The sequence below is a fragment of the Chlamydotis macqueenii genome, chromosome Z (assembly GCF_036417535.1).
Source record: "Chlamydotis macqueenii isolate bChlMac1 chromosome Z, bChlMac1.mat, whole genome shotgun sequence".
NCBI classification, from domain to species: domain Eukaryota; kingdom Metazoa; phylum Chordata; class Aves; order Otidiformes; family Otididae; genus Chlamydotis; species Chlamydotis macqueenii.
In genome coordinates this window covers 72,543,652-72,564,707 of record NC_141593.1, presented here as the reverse complement: position 1 = coordinate 72,564,707, position 21,056 = coordinate 72,543,652, and the positions used below count along the sequence as shown (strand labels likewise).

The following is a 21,056-nucleotide window of genomic DNA, read 5'->3' as shown; positions in this document are numbered from 1 at the left end:
ATATGGGAACCATATATATATATATATATGCACGTGCTTATTTAAACACTTATTGTACACTATAGAAATAAACTTCATTTATACACTTACATAAATATATGTATATTTATGAGTTGGATGGAAAATCTGATATTTTTAAACCCCCCCCCTTCCAAATCATTAAAATGAGCAATTCTCAAGATCACGGTTAAACTTTATGTAAATCCAATGGAATTAAAATTTAACAGGGATTAATCATTATACATTTTTGATAAAAACCTGCAGTTACTTTTTCTGCATGAAACTGCATTTTCTCTCGAATCATATAAGTTCTGCAAGATCAAATACTTACCATTCCAATATGGTTATTCCTCTTTCAGTGTAGAATAGTTCCTAACCTGTATGGTAGGTGTTTTTTTTTTTAAGCTGTCAATATTGGTTTCTATGTTTTTCCATTCATGTGATGCACGTTTAATTCAGGTACAACATGATGGTACCCTTCAATAATCTTCGTGAAAGCCACAACATTTCATATACATAGATACATTTAATATACATAGATACATTTCATATACATAGATACACGGTCTGCTGTGTAGATGACAATTGGTCCATCCACTTACTGCTGCCTCTTAATGAAATATGATGAAAGTGCAAAGCAGCATCAGATGAGATGGGAACTGAAAATAATAATGTGTAATGTGTAATAAATGTGTAAATATCTGTAATAAGGCCTTAATTTGCCACTTAATGCAAGATAAAGTACTCTGTGTGATAATAGTTTAAAATGAAACTCTGTGGTTTTTCAGTATTTCAGGTACGATTTGAGTAATTTAATTTTTTTTTAAAATATTGTGGGTTTTCTATTTTAATCTGATTCATAATTTCTGAAGTGAGAGGGGCTGTCTTTGAGAACAGTCTAACAAATTTAACATGCTGTATGGCCACACGTACAAAGGTATATGTATTCAATAATGGTAGAAGATCTTGCACAAGTTTAAAAGGAGAAACTAGCCTGTCGTGTTTTGGAATAAAACTCCAAACAATGTTGTCTTTGAATCTGCAAGTGGGTACAGCTGTGTAAGAGGATATTGCGATTTTCAGGCTATTTTTTATAACCTGCCTACCTTTCCCCAGTAAGCATAGAATGGAAGGTCCAGGGTTTGAGACCAAAACTTCAAAATTCTCCACATAGCTGTTTAAAAACCTTTACTTTTTAATAGAGCAGGCTTGGAGTTTTTTCACGTGTTAAGACTTCTCGGTTTTGGCTATAGAAAAACTGCATGGAACAAGTGAAAATCTAGGGTGAAAAATGGGTCACTCCTTTCATGAAAGTGATTTACAGAAGGTCTATATATGTCCGCGCCCAAGTTTTGCAATTCCAGTGCATATTTTGTTGTAAACAAATTTGCTTTCTTTGTGTCCCACTAAATTCTTAATTGATGCTTATATTTATAGGCTCATGCTGCTTGCTATGTAATTGTCCCACCAGAATGTACTTTTGGAAGATTAAGGAATATGATTCTTCCTCCAAGCTGTGTGCAATTATTTTCTCGCAACTTCAGCAAACTGCATTGTTTTCGAATATCAGAAAATTTGCAAACAGAATCAGGTAAAAACTTTAAAAGTTGGATGCAACTAATTGATGAGCATGTTTAACCTAATGTTGTAATTCACTGAAGCATATGATTGCTAATCTTCATTGGCTTTGGTGGCAATACTGTAACTTCTTGCTATTTCTGGGACAGGATAGAGAATTTTAAATGCAGACTGTGTGCAAAATGCTGAAACCTCTGTTTACTGTTGTAGGGCAATTTGAAAACTGTTCTTAAAATACTAAGGATGCAGAAAGTGAACGCCTAAAATCCAAAAATTTGCTTAGCAGATTAGTGTTATCGTTGCTAGAAACATTTGCTGATATACATGTTGTTTTTAATTTGGCATATCATCTGTACAGATATTTTCATTTGCCTCTTTGATTAAGCATCTGCATTTTTAAGATTTCTGTGCTGAAAGGAAATAATGTATTTAGCAGGTAATGTTCTGCTGCCATCTAGAGCGTGTTTGTTTAACAGCTCTTTAGGATCAAGAGAATTTTTGTAAGCAATTGGAGTATTTTCTAATTTGTATTTTGATTATTATGTTCTTGTAAACCCTTTCTTTTGGTGCTTGAATACAATAGGAAAGCCAATAAATGGTAGGCAAAATATAAGTTCTGGAAGTTAAATATTTACAACTGCACTTTTCTCAACCTGACAGACTGTTCGTGAACTTTCTGTTTTAAACATACAGGTTTGGTTTTGGTGAAGGCAACTATTTGCTAGCAGGAGCCATGTGTTCTCATGTGCAGAGGCTATAGCAGGAGTGCTGCTACTGCATAATTGCGTGACCCTAAGTCTACATATGCTAGATAAACTGAAGTGGCCTGTAAAAGTGTGAAGCGGGAGAGCCCTCAGCATAAGAAATACTAGAAGTAAATGGTCTGAATGAGCTTGGTTTTGCTGGAAGACTAATTATGAACCTTGATTCAGGTCTGTTGTTAGGTATTCTACAAGTGTCCCAAAGGCTTAAGTGAAGATAAATTTGTATTATTATTAACAGAAGTTAATCACAAACCTTTTCAATAGCCTCTTCAGGTGTGACTTCTCTAATGTTAACTAAGTTTGTCTTTTAGACAGTGGTGTGTTCTTTTAATATGTCAGACTTAAACTTTTTCCTTTTTTAATTTTTAAGTCACCTCTAAGTAAAAATTGAACGTGGAACACCTTGAGTGAAAGAGTTGAAGGTTGTAGCTGCACCTTCTAGCCTCTCCCTTTGTTATTTTACATGACGGAAGAGAAGGTTTTCCATTTCATGACTTAGGCTACATGCTAAGTGTATGAGTTTGTGCTAGGCATCTTCAAGTTTTTTTGAAGTAATAATTTTTTTTGCATTCCTTTCAATAAAATTTATATCTTGTACTCTGAATTGAGAGAATGCAGTGCAGATCAGTCATTAGCTGATGATCAGAAACTGACACATGGAGAAGGGGAAATACTCAGTAACCTAATTTGAACAATTTCCGGTGCTTTAATGTGATATGAAAAAAAACCCAAAGAAAATCCACCACATTTGGAAAGCGAAAAAATGTGTTTTTATAGTGCTGAGCCTGCATATACCCAGATAAAATATGGCAACACCCTGAAAAGTATCTTTTCCGGCACTAGATCTCTTTTCTGCTGGTCTGTGAGAATTTCTGCTCCTTGGGCTCAGCATCCTGTTATGCGGTGGGCAGCGGCCTCCCGGAGTGGAGGGACTGCTGACACCCAGAGGAGCAGGGGCCAAGCCATGGGAGCACTCTCCTTTCTTCTTGCTGCTGGTTCCAGGCTTACCTCTGAACTTGATGACTGCCCCCAGCACCTGTCATTTTCCTTTTTTCATTCTCAGTGGGCCATGGTTGTTGCTTAGCACAGGGCATGGAGAATATTTGCGGTGTGGTAACTGCCTTGCAGTTAGGCATATTATTCTGTTTTTCCTTAGCCAGTGATGGTATGTGACACTTGTTTTAGCACCTATATATGTCTCATGCCTTCGCACGTTGCTCCTTGTTACACAATTCACATCCTGTTGAGGCTTGCTTTGAGAGCGGTTGCTGGAGTTTTGCTGCTTTTAGTCGTCTGCTGGAGATCAGCTGTCTGCAGGTCTCTGCCAAATGCACTGAGTACCATCACTATGCAGGTCTTTCCCACTGCCCAGATTCTTCCCTAAAGGCAGATCTGGGAATTGCCTTAAACTAATTCCCACATCATCCTCGTTGAGGGAGCTCTGGCTTGGTAGTTATCAAGACATGTCACGAGTCCAGCAGCTCCCTGGCACTCTTCAGGGCATGTTTGAAGCTCCTCTGATCACGGAGCAGCTTGGGACAGCTGCTCTGGAAATTGCTGCAGTTTTTCCAGGGAGAGATGTAGGCTCTGATGGCAGATCTCATTAAAGATTGTGTGCACATTAGGGATGTTTCTGGGGAGTAAGGAACATTTCAGCTTTGTTGGAAGATAATTAACACTTCTGTCCTCGCTTCTGTGGGACTCATCATGCAGACACACTTGTTCAGAAGTCCTCACACCGTGGCATACACAGAGGGTGTTCTTCTGTTGCCACAGCTGGCAAAGGGCATCGCTTAGAAGATTGTGAAAAGACCTGTCTGTGGTACTAAAGAAGTGTTGGCGGTTGCCTGGATAAGTTAACTGCTGCAGGCACAGCTCTTCCCAAGCTGATGGTTGGGAAGTGCCAGATGGCTTGTCCTAGACAGAGATGGAGCACATCATCATTGACCTACTGGGAAGTGTTTGTCCGAATTAGCTTTTGCCACTGAGTAAATGCTAAGCTTCATGGCCAACATTGAGTGAACATCTCTGTGCTGAAAATGGCTTTTCAAAACTCTGGGGCTACCAGGGGAAGCAGTGATAGAGAAATTATCTCCCCTTCCTCCAACTGGCTGCTGTCTTAGTGTGTTTCAAAAGAAGTCATTGAACTTGACTGGAACAGTTTGAAGATGCTGTTAGTGTAGATTTCTCTGCTGTCCAGACTGAGGAAGAAAGAGTAATGAAAGAAAGATGTCAGCTTCTTCCCATCTAAACTTAGAAAAAGAGGAGGGTTCGGAGCAATCAGCAATTCTTTCATTTCTTACTGTTGTATTTACTTGTTCTTTTTTAAATTTGATTTTTTCTGAAGGGAAATTCAGGAAGGCATTCAGCTTCCATTTATTTCAGAGTGTTTCAAGACCATATTGTTTAAATTCCTCTCCAACTTGAAACTTAATGTATTTGTCTGTCAGTTATAACAGGGAAAGTATTTCAACCCTTCTTTTATATTTTAAAAACCCCAACTCAGAAACATTATTGTTGGTCTTTCTTGTAGTCAGTTGAAGCATTATCTGAATACTTAGTAAGTTACCTGGTGCCCACTTTAAGACTCCTGCTAAGCACCCTTCCTTCTTGGAAGGTTTTTCTGTGTTAGGATTCTGACTTCTCTAGTACCTCTTTTGCTCTGAAGATCTATCTGTACTGATTTTGTTTTATTTTTTCTTTATGTTGTGCTTTTTCCTGCTTTTTCCCACAACCGCATGGCATAGTTTTTATAAAGGTGTTGCCTGGTTTATATTGTTTGGGAGCTTTGTCTGCATCCCAGTCAAGACTGGGTGTTTGAATGAGTGGGAATATGACCACTGTTACGTGATCAGCACACTGGGTTGGCTTACATTGCATGCTGCTGCTGCCCTCAGAGAAGAAAAATTTATCACATTTGGATTTTCATCAGTCTTCCTCTGTGAACCAGAGTGTCAGGAATGAGAATGCAGTCAGGATGTTGTCTTTGCAGAAGCTAATGTAAATGTTAGTAGTTTTTATTTTGAACTTTTCTAAGTATTTTATGTGTATTTTTACAGGCTGTGTTGTTATCTGACTTGTTAGCTCTTACCTTTTAGTGAGAGTGATGAGCTACCATCAAATTCCTCTTCCAGAGTCCAATAATTTCCTTCTTCTTGGTGTCACCAAATCTATTTTTCAGTTATGGAAATTATTTCTATAATACTCATACATCTGACTGGAAAGCTATTACTGCAATTCCTGGACTAATTTGGTGATTTAAAACTTAATGGAAATTGAGAAAGGGATGAAATGCAGTAGTTACAAGATTATAGCTAGTAAGGAAGGACTTCACATATACCTTCACTGTAGTTAAATGACAATGCACGTTTGATTTTTTTTTTAATGCTGCTTTTATAATTTGGATTATTGTCATAGGCAGAAGAAGAAAATATGCTTTTCTGACTGGATTATTTTGTGTTGGCTTCTTTGATGGAAACCATTTTTCAGTGACTAGTTCTTGCGGGTTTTTTTTACCTGGTTCAAATTAACAAAGATCCTTTCTGAAAACATTCTTAACATGTTTCTGTTTTCACAGATGAAGATGATGATGTTGATGGGTCAACACAGGGATCAGCAAAAGACGTCCAAATTTCAACAGAATCAAGTAAGCAGAATTTTAGTAAGTGGAATAGTCACCCATTACAGTCTTTACACATATAATCTTAACTTGCTTTGCCTTATGAAAAAATATTAAATGGATTTTTTTTTTTTAGTTCTAGGTATCAATTTGAGGTCCACAGTTTCAGTCCAACATGTATCCACAGTCTTTCAAATATATAGTCTCTATTTTCTACTGGTACATTGACATAAGTGACAATCTGTTCATTCTCTTGGCAAACAGATAATTTCTCTCAACTTGGTAATCAAAGAAACAAAGCTTGGTGTTTTGTTTGTAACAAATTCATAGATAAGCAACCACTTTAAAGGGCAGACAGCATCATGTGTTTTCAAAGCCTTTTTATTTTAAGACAGCTGAATCTAAATCTTACTGAAGAACTGAAACACAATGTGTTGGGTTTTTGTTCTGTTTTTTTTTTTTTTTTTTCCTGGAGCATATTGCAGTAAAAGTGTATGTATTCCTGTGCATCAGGATTGAGCAAGGCTGGTTGTATCTTATGCAGTTAAATTCTTAGGTGTGTGGAGTTTTCTGGGGTTGGTATTAGCCAAACTCTTACTTTTCAGAAGATTAAGCCAACCACAATTTAAGGGCATGCCACCCCCTATATCCATGTTAGTAACTTGAAAAACATGGTACTTGCTGCCTACTGTGGCTGCATGGGTTATTGTAAAAACTGAAATTTCAAATCAATAAATAGGATTTTTTTTCCTTTTTTTTTAGCATAAAGTTCTTACAAAATTAATAGGATAATTTGCAAATTTTAAAAAATCCAGCTCAGTAAATCATTAACTCTGGTATTGAAGTGACCTCAAGTGTGCTGTTATTTCACTTCTTATAATTTGAAGCTGGTGTCTCTTAAAGACTATAAGTTATGCTCCAACACCACACTCCCATATGGGACCATGCTCTGACTAACTGCAGTTTATCTAATAAACTTTCACTTTTCCCATTGTTTTAGGTGATGTAAGTGGCTGAGTGTTAGGACTTTAATACTTCACCAGCTAAGGCTATTTCCCTTATTCATGGCTGTCAAAGAGAGCAAATTATGTATCCAGATATTTCAGCTGGATTGGCTGAAAGTACTAGTACAGGACAGTTCAGCTTTAGACAGCCGTCCCAAAAGAAGGAAAAAGGATATGAAAACTGGGGGAAGGATACAAACTTTAATACGTCTTTTGTTCATATACAGTGTTTGTGGACTAGAGAAAGCAGCAGTAGATGGTACCTTTTCAAGGCTCGTGTAAAGAATCGTGACTTGTGTTTTAAATAGAACAGTGACATTAAAACAAATTACTTCCTCTTAAAACGTTTTCACAAAACAGAAGTCTTTGTAGACCCCAGTAACTTTGCTATGATATAGAAAGCTCAATAGCTAGGAAGTGATACTAATGTCTCTTTACAAACAAAGCATTCAGACAAAAAAAAACTTTGAAAGCTTTGGCTTAGTGATGTTAGGGATCTCCAGATCTGGTAATCCAGTAGAGGTGAAGCTGCTGCAGCATCCTGTCCCCTCTGTGGCTGAGCAGGAAGAGGTCTGTTAGCGGGAATATGTGTGTGTATGCCTACGTATTCTGATACATGTATATGTGGATATATACACGTGTGTGTGGCTCTGTGCATACATATACGTACAGCCCCCACAGTCTCTCCAGCAGTCATCTTGGACCTCCTGGTCCCTCTAGTAGTCATCGCCGCAGGGTGCCTCAGTCAGAGACACATGCATACGTGGCTTCCAGGCCACTTACTTCGTGTGCCAGTGAGTCCAGCCTGGTGATTGCTGGAGCTCACACAACAGCTGTCTCTCTTGTTGCTGGCACCGTGGACACATGGGTCACAGTGACCCGTGATCCTACTTCAGCTGCTGCACTCAGGAACCCATATGCACACATGCATGCAGAAGAGTGGAAACCACATGCACAAAAAAAGTTAGAAATACCACTTAATGAGAAGACAGGACAGACTGTATTGATCTGGTGCAGGGCACAGCCAGGCAGATGCACCAACCAGCAACCTTCTTACATGTCACCAGCTTCTTTTATCTCTTTATCCCTCTGTATTCCCATACTTGTTCCTCCCCAAACAACTTTGATCTCTCCCTTCCCCTGCCTTTTGTTCCTCCCCTAAACATTCCCTAACTCACAATCCCAGAATGCTCTTCCATTGCGTCTCATGGAAGAGTGACCTTCTCAGTCGGTGAGGTGACCCGCAGAGCTGCTCCTGCAGACTCACCTGGTGGCTGCCACCCCCAGACTGTGGAGCTGATGCTGTTTCATCAGGGCAGGGTATGACTTCTCTGACAAAGTTATTGTGGGGAGTCATAATCTATCAAACTAAACATGACCAAGGCACAGTTATGCTGGATCTCTTCCACCCATCTCTAGATAATACTGTTCGTGTCATATGGGTCAACAGTGAGCTACTCATTAGCTTCTGTGTGTTGACTCAGTACATTTTCCATTTCTTTTGGGATGTTACAATACTCTCTCTCAGGAGTGTCAGAACTGAATTATATTCCAGAATATTGTAGCTTTTATGAATTCCAGCTCTCCACATTTTACAGATGCATGTTTTTAAAAACAGTGAAAACAAGTCAGAACAAATTGAATAAAATTGGCTTGTAAAGACATGCTTTTGCATAGGAAAGAAGCCAATAGGAAAGGATGCAAAGTCTGTAGATCAGTACTGGAAGAAAATTTGAATTAGTGGTCTGCATTCCCTTACTATTGTAGTAGACTTGTTGAGTGGAGTATAAAGTTAGAAGATTTAAATCTTAATTTTGGGACCTTAAATATGTTAAGTCAACCGTGAAACAACCTACCAAGATACTGAAGCCAAAAGCGTAAAATGATCCTGAAAACAACCTTGCACTTTCTGAGATGATAGATTTAACAGACTTAACACAGCAGGTTTGGAAAAGGATTATAAATCCTTGTGCCTGAGAACAAGCCAGCTTCTAAGGACTTGTCTACACAGTGAACAATTAACTTGAGGAGAACTGAATGTTGCAGGGATAGTAGGATAAACATCATGTGGATGCTCTCATTAGTGTAGTTAGTTTTATTGCCTGGGGAAAGAGTTGAGCCTCAAAGTCCATTTTCATACTAAAATAATTCTTTGTCTTTCTGGGAATGTATAACTGATAAAACTGCTCTGTATTGACAGACCTCAGATAGCTGAGGATAGAGGTAAAGGAGGGGATTAAAAGTCCTCCTCAGGGTCTGCGTAGTCTGTTCTTTTTAAGATGCAATGTTGAACTAGATTTCAACCAGCACAGATTATTCTTGTTTTCCTGGAGGCAGAAGTAATTGATCTCGGCTAAGATGCAACTATAGATGTAATCTGTCAAGCTCAAGAAGTCAAAGGCAAACTTTTGAAAATTGTTCGTATCATTTCATGGTTATATGAGGACTCAGTGGAGGGGGAGAAAAAAAAAAAGTTGGTTTGTGCTGTCTATGCAACAAACGAATCCCAAAGGAGTTATCTCAGCAGTTCCTGAAACAAAAAATGAATTCTTAAGAACTCTTACTTTTGTGACATTCTGCAAGGATCTGGGAACATGAAAAAACTTCAGATTCTGCCCTGATTGCTTGCCAGGAATCAATAAAAGCTGAGGGTACTTGACTGTTGTATAGTGAAGCCTAGGCAGCTTTTATTTGTTTTAAGCTTGTCCATCATAGATAGTGGTTGAGGGGTGTTGCTTTCCATGTCCTCAACTTCTTTCCTCGTAAAAGCCTCTATTCAGCAGTCCTTTGAGAGGTACTTATTTACAAGTTGAATTGCCGTACCTGGTGTCATGCTGAATACAGTTTTTTCCCCCAAGACAGTTTGCCTCCCCAGCATTTGAAGGTATTTAGAAAAAGAGGATTATGCTCAACTGTCCTGAATGAACTAGTGGCTTAACTGCTGGAGTGTATTTTTCCTTTTCTTGGCTGAATTGCCTGTAACTACTGGGAAAAGAAACATGAGTTTTCTGAAAAATCACGTATTACTTTTCTTTTGCTTCACTTTCCCCACTGTGCCTATCTTTCTTTCCTCTCCTCCCTCAACCCCCTTCATCTCCTTTTCTGGCACTTGATATTGCCCACTGTTGTTCCCACTTCTCACCAAGTTGCGTTCTGTGCTCTTCCCCAACTTCTCTCTCCCAGTTCCCCCCCTTCCACAAGCACAATGTTTGCTCCCTACTGTTGTTGCCCCTTTGGCTTTTAGTCTGCCTGTCCCACTCTTGCTCCCTGATTCCCTTCCCCTCTCATCTTTGATGTCTCATACCAGTTGGTAGTCAAAACATTGGCTGATCTAGATGTCCATTTCAGGGAAGGCAAGCACCTTCTCTTAGCTACTTCCTGAAAATGTAGTGAGGTTTTACAGAAAATCTGTTCAAGGAGAAAGACTGAAAAAATCTTCTTGTAGTTCTGTAGCATCATTGCCAGAAGGCTATGGAGGCATATTCACAAATGTTATTAGCTAGTGTTAATTTATTCCCTGCCTTAAAGATCATTATGTCAAGGCTTATCAGATCAAAAACTCAACTGTAGATACTGAAGAATGACATGGTAATCCACGCTTTTTGGGTTGTTTCTGTGGTTATGCATTAATCACAGAATTAGCAACCTAGTCTTGATGCTTGGGTGCAGTTTCTTTGTAACAACAGCCCACTGAAAATGTGTATAGGCACATTTCAGAAGGTGTATTGATGGCTCAGCAGAGTTTCTGGCCATGTGTGCATGCAATCCATTTGACAGACAGGGATGCATGAAGAGCAAACGACATGGCCCTGACCTGGGCGTGTCTACCCTGGGAGTGTCTCTCAGTACCCACTGGCTGCATGTGAATGGTCTGCTTCAACGTGTGCCCATCTTCTGAAGGACACAATGCAGATGTCAAGAGGAAACCTTCTCTGAAGGAAGTTTCAGAGGAATCTGAGGAGAGAAATGGGGGCTGTGGTGCTGTCACCAAACATAATTTTCACAGCATGTCCTTCCATGGCCCCTCATTTGCCAGGCAGTGCTCTGGTCAGGTAGCTGTTCACCTGCTGAGTAAGTGAGATATAATGTTCTTATATTAGACAGACCCAAGTCTTTGGCTTCGTGCTTACTATATCTTGTCCCAAACCTGCTGACAGTGTGGGGGAGACCTTCACTGTAATTCTGCAAGCAGCAACAAACTGTTTTCAGGAACAAGCAAAAAAAAGCATGTGTGGATTTGAGAGATTTTTCCTCTACAGATATTTATGAAAATGTTCAACCTTCATAAAAAGGGTCATTGTACTTTGCTAAAACAGCTTACAGATAACCGTGTCACATGCAACTCTGAAACATGATTTAAATGGATTTGGAGCCCTAAAGCTAAAGGGAGAAGCAGGTGAAATCAGATCAAGTAGTGATACATATGGGAGATGCTTGGAGAAGTTCTAAAAACCACCCTGGAGGAGAAAAGTGAAGAGGTGGCTACCGGTATGGAAGGATTGCTGTCAACACAGCTTTCCACTTTGAAAGCAATTGGAACTAGGACGATTTGAGCTGCTCATGAAAACAAGTTCAGACAGTGACACGACTGCAAATGGCTCTCCTGGAAGAGGAACAGCTGAAGAAAGGAAGAATCTGGAACTCTGAAAGATCCTCTTAAAGATCAATAAAAGAAAAAAAATACAGAATTCTTATCTGCTTTATTGGTGCCTTGTAGGTTGCAAATGGTAATACTAAAATAAACCAAAATTTACCAGTACACACTGTTTTAATTTGAAGTATTAGTAACTAGAGAAGGAGAGCAGAAAGCATGTGGATAGCACAAGTTTTGTTGGGAATAGTGGTTCTTGGTAAGTAGTGTTGCTAGAATTTGGTCTTTTTAAGAGTAAATTCCACCAGTATGTTTGGTGGAGGCCTCTAGCTTTCTTCAGTGGGAAAAATATTCAGGACTACATAATTTTCTAATCTCTACCACAAGCTGCACGTGAGTCTCTTCAAAGCTATGTCCTGTCTCTGAGGATTTGGAAATCAAAGAACGTGAACTTTGGGCATACCAAATGCTGTTTATCCTTTTCCCAGGAAAACTTGGTATCTTAGCCTCCAAAATCAAATTCCGCAGTTTGGTAAACTGTGCTTGGAGTTGACCTTTTTGTAGTTCTTTTCCCCTTGAAAAGCATAAGCATGAAGAACAGGTTTTTTTTCAACTCAGTATCCAGTGCTAAGAAAAAAAAAGTAGTGTGTTTCTCAGGAGAAAGTCCTGATACAGTGCAGTCTGATCCAAAAGGAGAAGATAAAAGACATTTGGCAGTGAAGTGTCAATACTATAAAACAGGCATTAACTCCTGTAAATAGCAAAATTTGTTATGCATCTGTTGCATATTAGCAACATTTTTTTTTTAATACTAAGTAGTGGTATGTAATCTTCACTTCTATAATATGATCATTTTTAAATGTTTAAAAATTGGAACAGGAGGTAGAAAGAGCTTTGTCTAATTTTAAAAGTGGTTATAGCCGAGCTTGTTTCCAAGGCTAGTTAGACAAATAAGACTGGCATAAGACACCCCTTAACTTTCATGTTGTGGATGTACACTTGAATTAGTTGGGAGGTGTTTTTCTGGATGACTAGTTGTGGTCAAATAAGTAGCTGTTTGTTCTTTTGTTAATATGTCCCAGAAGCTCATGTGCAAGAAAGCAATCTTTCATCAGATTGCAGTAAATGTAACCCCTGTGAGGAGGACAGTGACCAAGTTAAACATGATTTTTCACTGATAAATTGAGCTTCTTTTGCATGATGGATGACGTTAAGGAAAGCATAACTGAGCATACCGTGTATTTAGTTAAGGAATGTACTGAGCTTAGGACATTACTACTGGTCTGTAGATCTAAACTCCTCCTTGCAAATCAGTTTATTTTAGAGTCAAGCCAACTTTTTGCCTGCTCTTAAGAAGTGGAGAGCTCATTAAAAAAAATCTCCAGTTAAAATTGCTAGAGATTCTCTTGGGCCAGCTAGTGTCTAACAAGAGCAGACTACAAAGGCAGTTCGAATGAAAAAATACTAAAACTTCAATGAATGTTTTTATTCTCAGATGGTTGTCTACCCTCTGAATTGCTAGAGAAAACAGTAGAGATTTTGATAATGTTATGGAAGTTCATACTCAGAATATTGGTTCTGGTGTCAGTAAGCAGCATTTGCTGTGTTTTCTCAAGTTCTGTTAGCCCAAAAGAAGGTCAACCATGACACAATGTGTCTTTTGGTTAAAATTTGTATGCTAAAATGACCATGGAGATCACTCTGACAGAAATCTGTTTCTAAAAGAATTTCACTTTTTCAGACATTAATCTGGCAGGGTTTAAAGGAGGAGATCACGTTCTGACACGTGCTATACTCTCCATGCAATGGCAAGGATACTTTAAAAGTGAGAGTTGATGATATTTGAATGTTCCTTACATTGTGACTGAAAACAATTGACAACAGACACGAGCACTAAGTTGATAACTGGAAAACTGAAAAGCCAAATCCACCTGGTAATATTACTTTTCATATTAAAAAAAATACTTGAAAAGTCCTGACACAGCATATCATATATCCTAAGCTCACTTGTCCAGTAGAATAATTTACTCTCCTGCTGTGAAAAGCGTACATTACCTGTGGAAATTGTATGATTATTTTTCTTAAGCAGATATTGTAAAAGGTTTCAGCTAACTACTCTCAAAAGAATTCTTGAGCAATAGTCATATAGGAAAGAAATTAGAGCTATGCTTCCAAAGTTCATTCTTCTTGACAGGAGGCCAGAAGCCCAAAGATCTGTCATGTTATAGATAGAAAATTTAGTAGTTTAGACAGTAATTCTTGCTTCATGACTTTCATGTATGATTTTAGTTCTTTTACTTCCTGCTTTTAAGCCCTTTATGCTTTCACATCAATGTCCATGTGGAAATCAGTAACAAGTGGTGTCCCTCAAGGGTCCGTACTGGGACCAATACTGTTTATTATCTTCATCAATAACAGAGACAATGGGGTTGAGTGAACCCTCCGTAAGTTTGCGAATTACACCACACTGAGTGGTGCAGCTAATTTGCCAGAGGAACCTTGGCAGCATTATGTAAGTCTTCCTTGCCCTGCACCTTCCCACTCATCTCAGGAGCTGATGGCTGCTCTTACCAGTAAAGACCAAAGCAGAGAAAGCAATCAGTGCCTCAGCCTCCTCCATGTCCTTTGAGACCAGAGCACCATCACCATTCCTCAGCAGGCCCACGTTTTCCATAGTCATCCTTTTGCTGATGATGTACCTGTAGAAATCTTCCTTGCTGCCCCTCATGTCCCTTGCCACATTCAGCTCCATATGGGCTTCAGTTCTCCTAAGCCCATCCCTGCATGTCTGGACAGTGTCTCAACATTCCTCCCTCCTCATCTAATTCTGCTTCTGTCTCTTGTGCACATGCTGTTAATGGTAGAGTTAAGTCAGGAGCTCCCTGAAAATACACTACCTCTCCTGAACCACTTTTCTCTCCAGGACTGTATCCCATGCAAGTCTTCCAAGCAGATTCCTGAACAGACCAAAGTCTGCTCTCCTGAAGTCCTGGCTTGTTGATTCTACTGTTTGCTTTATTCCCCTCCTTTTAGGATCCCAAACACCACCACCTCATGGTCACTGTAGCCAGGGCTCTCCCCAGCCTTTACATCCCCAAAAAGTTCGTCCTTGTTTGTAAAAATCAGGTCCAGCAGAGCATACTCCCTCATCAACTCATCACTTGTGTCAGGATATTGTCATCAACACATTCCAGAAACCTCCTGGATTGCTCATGCTTGGCTGTCTTGTCCCTCCAGCAGGTATGGCAGTGGCTCAAGTCCTTTGTGAGGACAAGGGCCTGCAGATGTCTGGCTTCTTGCAGGTGTCAGACGAAGACATCATCTGCTTTGTCCACCACTTCTTCCCAATCAGGGTGTTTGTAACAGACAGCCGCCATGTCGCCCATACACTGGTCTGTCCATAAGCTCTTGCTGGCTCATTGTCCATCCCAAGGCAGAGCTCCAAGCATCCCCACTGCTCTCACACTGGAGGGGTTCACAGAAACTCCTCCCCCCCGCCATTCTGGTCCATCATTCCCCAACAGCCTCTGTCCATCCCCAGCAGCAGGCCAGCTGTATGAGCTGTGGCAACAGCTCTCCATGGCCCCAACGGGATCGCAGCCCTGAACAGCACACAGACCTCCAGTTCCTCCTGGTTGTGCCCCATGCTGCGGGCAGTCGGGTACAGGCACTTCAGAGAGGTGCCCAGCTGTGCCCATTTCCAGAGGAGGGTACAAGAGCTTTTGTCGTTCTGGTAACAGGCATTTTCCTGTTTATAACGTGGATGCACATGGGATGGACCACCTTCAGCCCTGCTCTGTTCTCAAGGTCTCAAAATAAAGGATTTTTTTATTCCTGAGCAGTTTATCATAGCTTCATAAAGCAAAAGAGGAAGAGCAAAGCTTTATACTGACTTACTGACCGAATTCTGTGTCGGGAGTTATTGCTCCTGGAGTCATTCCACTAATTTTTCTTTTCCTGTAAGGGGGAGTGCTGCTGCTGAAGTGCCCGCTGATCAATGTAGCCACTTTTGTCCCAGGAGAGACTAAGATGAGTTTGGAATAGGATGGGAGGCTGTACTGGTGATAGCTTTGCTGTGCAATTAGATCTTTATGACCTAAGGAGAACGTCCTTGAATGCAAATCACACTGTGCCCAGTGGAATTGTTAGTGAAGAAGGCCCTTAATAAGTGCAGAAGTCTAGGTTGGTAAAGAATTCTAAAGTGTAGCTGTCACATCTCAAAATAAAGAGAAATAAATGTAACAAGAATGAAGGTAGCAGGATTTTTCTTTGAGAGTTAGTCTCGTTTAAAAAAGGCTATATTCAAACATAGTGCTGGATGGACCCTTAGTTCTGTGCATTGTCTACCTTCAGTTGAAATGCTGAAACGGGAATAGGTGGATTAGACACAGTGTACCTCAGTTTCAGGTGGCTGTAGAAGGCTAGCAGAGCATCTGCTGAAGTGCCTCAGGTGTCCTTGCGGAGCAGTTCTTGGTGCAGTTTTTCTCATAATCGGTCACTGCAGCATTGAGATACTCAGTGATGCACATTTCTGCTTGTGATTCTAGATTGCTTTTTTTCAGCCATCAGTTAGAGGTTGTTTGGATTTTTGCTCCTCCAGTTCCAGCTCTCGTTTTTGATCCTTCTGTGACAAATGGTAGTTTGCTAATGCGGTTCTTTGAACCTAAGTGCCAGTATTATTTGAGAATAAAAGTCTTTCAGTACTTTCTGCTGTACTACAAAGTGTTTCCAAGATGGAAGTAGACTCCAGTATGTGATATATCTCTACTTTACAATGTATATCAGCAGACTGCACAATTAACTGGTTGTGTGAACATCACAGCTGGTGTACGTGACTTTCAGTTAGTATTTCTAACATTTGAAGTCTGCAAGTGGTAGCTTCTGGTGATTTTATTACTTTATGATGAATGCAGGTGTACAGATTTGTTATGAGAGCAGACTCTAATACTGTGCTATACGAAGAGTGACTTTTGTTAACAGTTCAGTCCAACAATGCAGTAAAAAGGGCAAATTCGGTTAAGAATTCCATGAAGAACAGTCATGTCTGTTGTAAAGCGTGGGCTCTCTGGGGACTACATGAAAAAACCTGCAAAACTGAACAGCTATTCAGATCTCTTCATAAAGATGTGATGAGGAGAGGACACAAGGTCTGTCTTGTTGGAATCTCCTTTTTGATCTGGATTGATTAACTTGATTCCTTTCCACAGGCAGTAAGGACACACATATTGAACTGATAACATTCATTTGTTTTTAAAACCTCTAAAAAACTGTCTGTTCTATGAGAATTTGGTTAGACTCTGCCATTGCCCTTAAAATAGTTGCTTAAATAAGAGAGTCATACAGTGGACTGTGCCAAACTGAGCCTTAATTCATCTTTTTGAAAGGTGAACCTGAAATCCATAACTCTTGACCCTTTTGGAGACATTTGTGCAGCAACCTGTGCTCCGTGGTTTGAGCATGGATTTGATAAGGCTTTAGTGAAATGAAACATAGCAAAGAGTTGTAGTTCTTCATTTGCTGTACCTTCTTTCTCCTAGTTTTTCTATTGTTCCTGTATTTTCTCTTGTTGCCTGTACAGTTAACCAGCTATTTTAAGGACTTTCTTTGGAAGGATGCTCTCAGAACTGACAGTGCTTTGGGAGCTGCTCTGAAGGTGATGGCACTTTGTCTTGGTTTTCATGTTGTTGAACTCACCAGTAATAAATGCAGTCTTGAATGGTGAGGGTGAAGAAGTGATAACATTAGCTGTATAGTTATATATAAGCAGTTACATCAAAAGCCAGGATAAAACTCTGATTACTTGAAATACTCTTCCCGCTTTCCTCCGTCAATATACCTCTGTTTCAAATGAACAGTAACAAATCAAGAGTTAAAAGACTGAGCCTTAAAGCTTGTGATGAAGAAACAGTTCAGTGGGTTTAAAGGAGGTTTTTTATATGTCCGTTATATGCTTTCCGTTCAGGTATCTTTATGATTTGAGAGTGTGTTATTGAAATACAATAATTGTTTTCCTTCAGGTAAACAAACATTGAAGATATTTGATGGGAATGATGCAGTGAAACGCAATCAATTTCGACTGATTTCAGTTCCAAGGATTGCCAAAAATGAAGAAGTTGTGGTAAGATGCCGAATGAACGTCAATATTCCAGTGTGATAAAGGGGCATATGATTGTGTATTACAATAGTAAAAAGCTAGCAGTTTTACAAATGTAATTCAACGACAACAAAATCTGTAAATGTGCTATAATATTACAATGTAATTTGATTTCTTCATGTAGTACTTTTATTTTAGAGCATCTAAAGAAATGGTGGCCTACGTATCTATGGCATAATGGGGACCACAGCGTATCACGTGTTAAGCAGTCATTCCCCTTCTCTGTGTGGCACTGAACTTGAATTTTGCTGATGTGAGGAATACTGGAACTCCTTAGATCTTGCTCCTCTTCTGTAGTATTTAGCGGTTTGACATTTATTCTGGACAGCCATCAGTGTTGCACTTCAGTTAATCAGCTTTGAAGACTGAAGCATGCTGTAGTTGCCTCTACTCATTGGCTGTGAAAGAAATTAATTATCTCTCACATAGAGGCCACTCCCTAGCTTTTCTGGTGCTCCATCTGGGGTGAAAACATTACTCAGTACTAAATCAAATGTTCTGCACAGATCTTAATTTACTGAGCTGTGCAGAGACCCCACACTGTGCAGAAATGAAGCGCAGAGAGGGTATAGGGTGGTGCACAGTAGAATTGAGTACCGTGAGTACTCAAAGTTGTAAAGGACTTGGCACAGGAGTCTGGAGAATTTATTGTGTCAGAATTTTGACAATTTAAACTTCCAGGTCATGAAGATTTTTATCTTGATATTGTGCTCAAAATTAACAGGAGTTTTGAAAATGGTTTGTAGTGTTCTGCACGTCAAAGATCTTCAAGGAAAATTGTGTGCAGTGCTGAAAACACTTTTATTTAGGAGTGCTACTTGCCTTTCAAACACATTTTATCAGGCTGCTGCTTATTATACCAGGACAGATTAATATCAGTTCCAGTAAGTGACTTCATTGCAGTGTCTGTGTTAGCAGAGGTGCTGCAGGCATGGGCCAGTGACAGATGTAAAATTCCTGTGACTACTTTCATCTTACAAGAGCAGCCTTTACCTTTCCTCTTCACAGGCGTGTGCGTTCAGGGCAGCCTTGTGGCTGAGAAGCGCACTAATTTTCAGCATCCCCTTAGTGCCAGATGATTGAATATGGGCACAATCAAGTATAATTTACCATTTTCCTTGTGGAGTAAATTTTGTGTGCAGTGAGTGTAGCTTCATTGGTGCTGAATTTTTACATTTGATCTATGGAGTTAAAATTACTATCACTTGCAAAGATACTGTGGGCTGTGTTAAAATCCATTGATATCTCAAGCTTTCTTTTTGTATCATCCACTAAAATTTGTTTTCAAAACTTCACCTCTTGTTTTTGTTTTTTTTTTTCCATTGCTATTTATCCACTGTTAAGACGCGTTAAAGGTTGGTTCTATAGGTAAGGTATTTACAAATGCCTATGGCTATGCAGGTATTAACGGTGTCTTTGCAAGAAAATGTTAATTTATCTTGCTGTATTGTAGGAGGCTGCTTTGAGGGCATACTACATAAATGATGACCAGCAGGAGTATGAGCTTCAGACCTTTACGCAACAGGCACTGCTGTCTGATGATGTTATCAACAGAAACGATGCTGCAGAGGACAGCAACTTGGGCTCGGTATTCCGAGAATCCGTTCCTGAAGCTTGGATCATCAGAGCCAAACCAAAGGACGAGGAAGTGATCAGAATTTATCCTGCATGGCTGAAGTGAGTGTTTTCCAACTTTATCACAAGGTTGACCTGCTTGGCTACTTCTTGTCCTCTGTAGTCAGGCCTGGTCTGTTTCAGTCATTGAAGTCTCTCAAGCATAACAGAGAATTTAGTTTCTTCTGTATCTCAGGATTCTACTGTTTATTTTTCTGGATGAGTAATATACATATTATTCATTTCCGTGCCTGGAAACGTGCTCGTGGGTTTCTTCACATGCACAGAACATATTGTGCAACTTGTGCAGTTCTGTTACCATGCTTTTGGCCAAGAAGATGCAACTTTACATTAACTGCATCTGTAAACAAATGATGACATACACATGTCACTTGAAAGCTTGATGAAAGAGATATTAAGTAGAAAGAATTCAGTGTAACTTCTGATGTGAGAATAGGAGATAAAAATAAAGAAAAAAACAATCTGTTCTATTTACCATTGAGACAATGTACATTTTAAGTATATTTAGCAGCGGAAACAGAACTGGCTAGTGACCTATTCATTTACTGAGAGCAGGGGACAAAATTAAACATTTGTTCATTTTATGAACTACTTTGCCAAATTTTATGAAAGACTTGCAGGTAATTCTGTGTATAGGAAGACACTGATTTCCAGTGCTACGGTTCCTTGAGGTTAAAGTCTTTGCTTGTCTGTGGTGCTAATACTGCATCTGTTATGGGCCTCAGTGAACAACTTTCTCCAACTAGTACAAATTTGTACCTACCTCCATAGAGAATTTGCCACTTAGATCAAAAAGGTACACACAGAATAAGTCAAATGATTGTCCTTAAATATGTATTTCTTTTCTCTCTAGGGTGGGAATGGCATATGTTTCTCTGCGAGTAAATAAGGATAGCACTACGCAGACTGTGATCAAAGAAGTGCTTCCATTACTTGGAAGGCAGGTAAACGAAAGATCATAAGCATGTCCATATACCACTGGAGAGACCCTGAAATGGAGTGTGTATGTTTTTCTCTTTAGAAAAGTTGTAATCAGTCCATTCACAGTTAATATGAATCTTCTTAATGTTTGGTAGATGATCTCTTGTGGCTGATACGATGCTCAAAACTTTCTGCAGTCTTGATAATAGACCTAATTGCTCTGTAGTGGAGCTTGCCATCAGTCTTTCTGGGTCAAGCAGATTTACTTGTAAATTGAGTATCATCGGCAAACTCACTTAGTGTGCATTCAACTCATGCATCCAGTTCACTAACAGAAACATTAAAGAGCACTTGCCCTAAAATTGAGCCCTGTGGAACCTCACTGATGACTGGCCGCCAGCTGGATGTAACCCTGTTTACCATAACCCTTTTAGGCCGACCCATCAGCCACTTGCTCACAGAATGTATTATGGACTTGTCTAGCTGCGTGCTGGACAGTTCATTCAGAAGAATACTATGAGAGACTGTATCAAAAGCTTTGCTAAAATCCCTCCCCAAAACATGTCTGTTGGCTTCCCTTGGTCAGCCAGATGGGTGACCTTGTCTAAAAAAGGAAATTAAGTTGATTAAGCAGGAGTTTTCCCTTGTGAACCCATGCTGCCTATGGCTAAAGACTGCATTGTCTCTCAAGTGTTTCTCAGTAACTTGGAGGACAACCTTCTCCATAATTTTACCAGGCACTGAAGTGAGACTGACAGGCCTGTAATTACAAGGCCTTCTTGCCCTTCTT

General features: G+C 39.7%; 1 protein-coding gene across 5 annotated transcripts in view; it reads left to right on the top strand.

Annotated features, from left to right (window-relative positions):
• Window positions 1-21,056, top strand: part of DGKQ (diacylglycerol kinase theta) — a 101,107-nt gene that overhangs the window by 41,979 nt on the left and 38,072 nt on the right. For all 5 annotated transcript variants that reach the window (XM_086770276.1, XM_086770277.1, XM_086770279.1 and 2 more), the window contains exons 6-10: window positions 1,438-1,591; window positions 5,920-5,988; window positions 17,574-17,674; window positions 19,164-19,387; window positions 20,199-20,289. In XM_086770276.1, coding sequence (XP_086626402.1) covers window positions 1,438-1,591; window positions 5,920-5,988; window positions 17,574-17,674; window positions 19,164-19,387; window positions 20,199-20,289 — 639 coding nt within the window. The remainder of the gene's footprint in view (window positions 1-1,437; window positions 1,592-5,919; window positions 5,989-17,573; window positions 17,675-19,163; window positions 19,388-20,198; window positions 20,290-21,056) is intronic.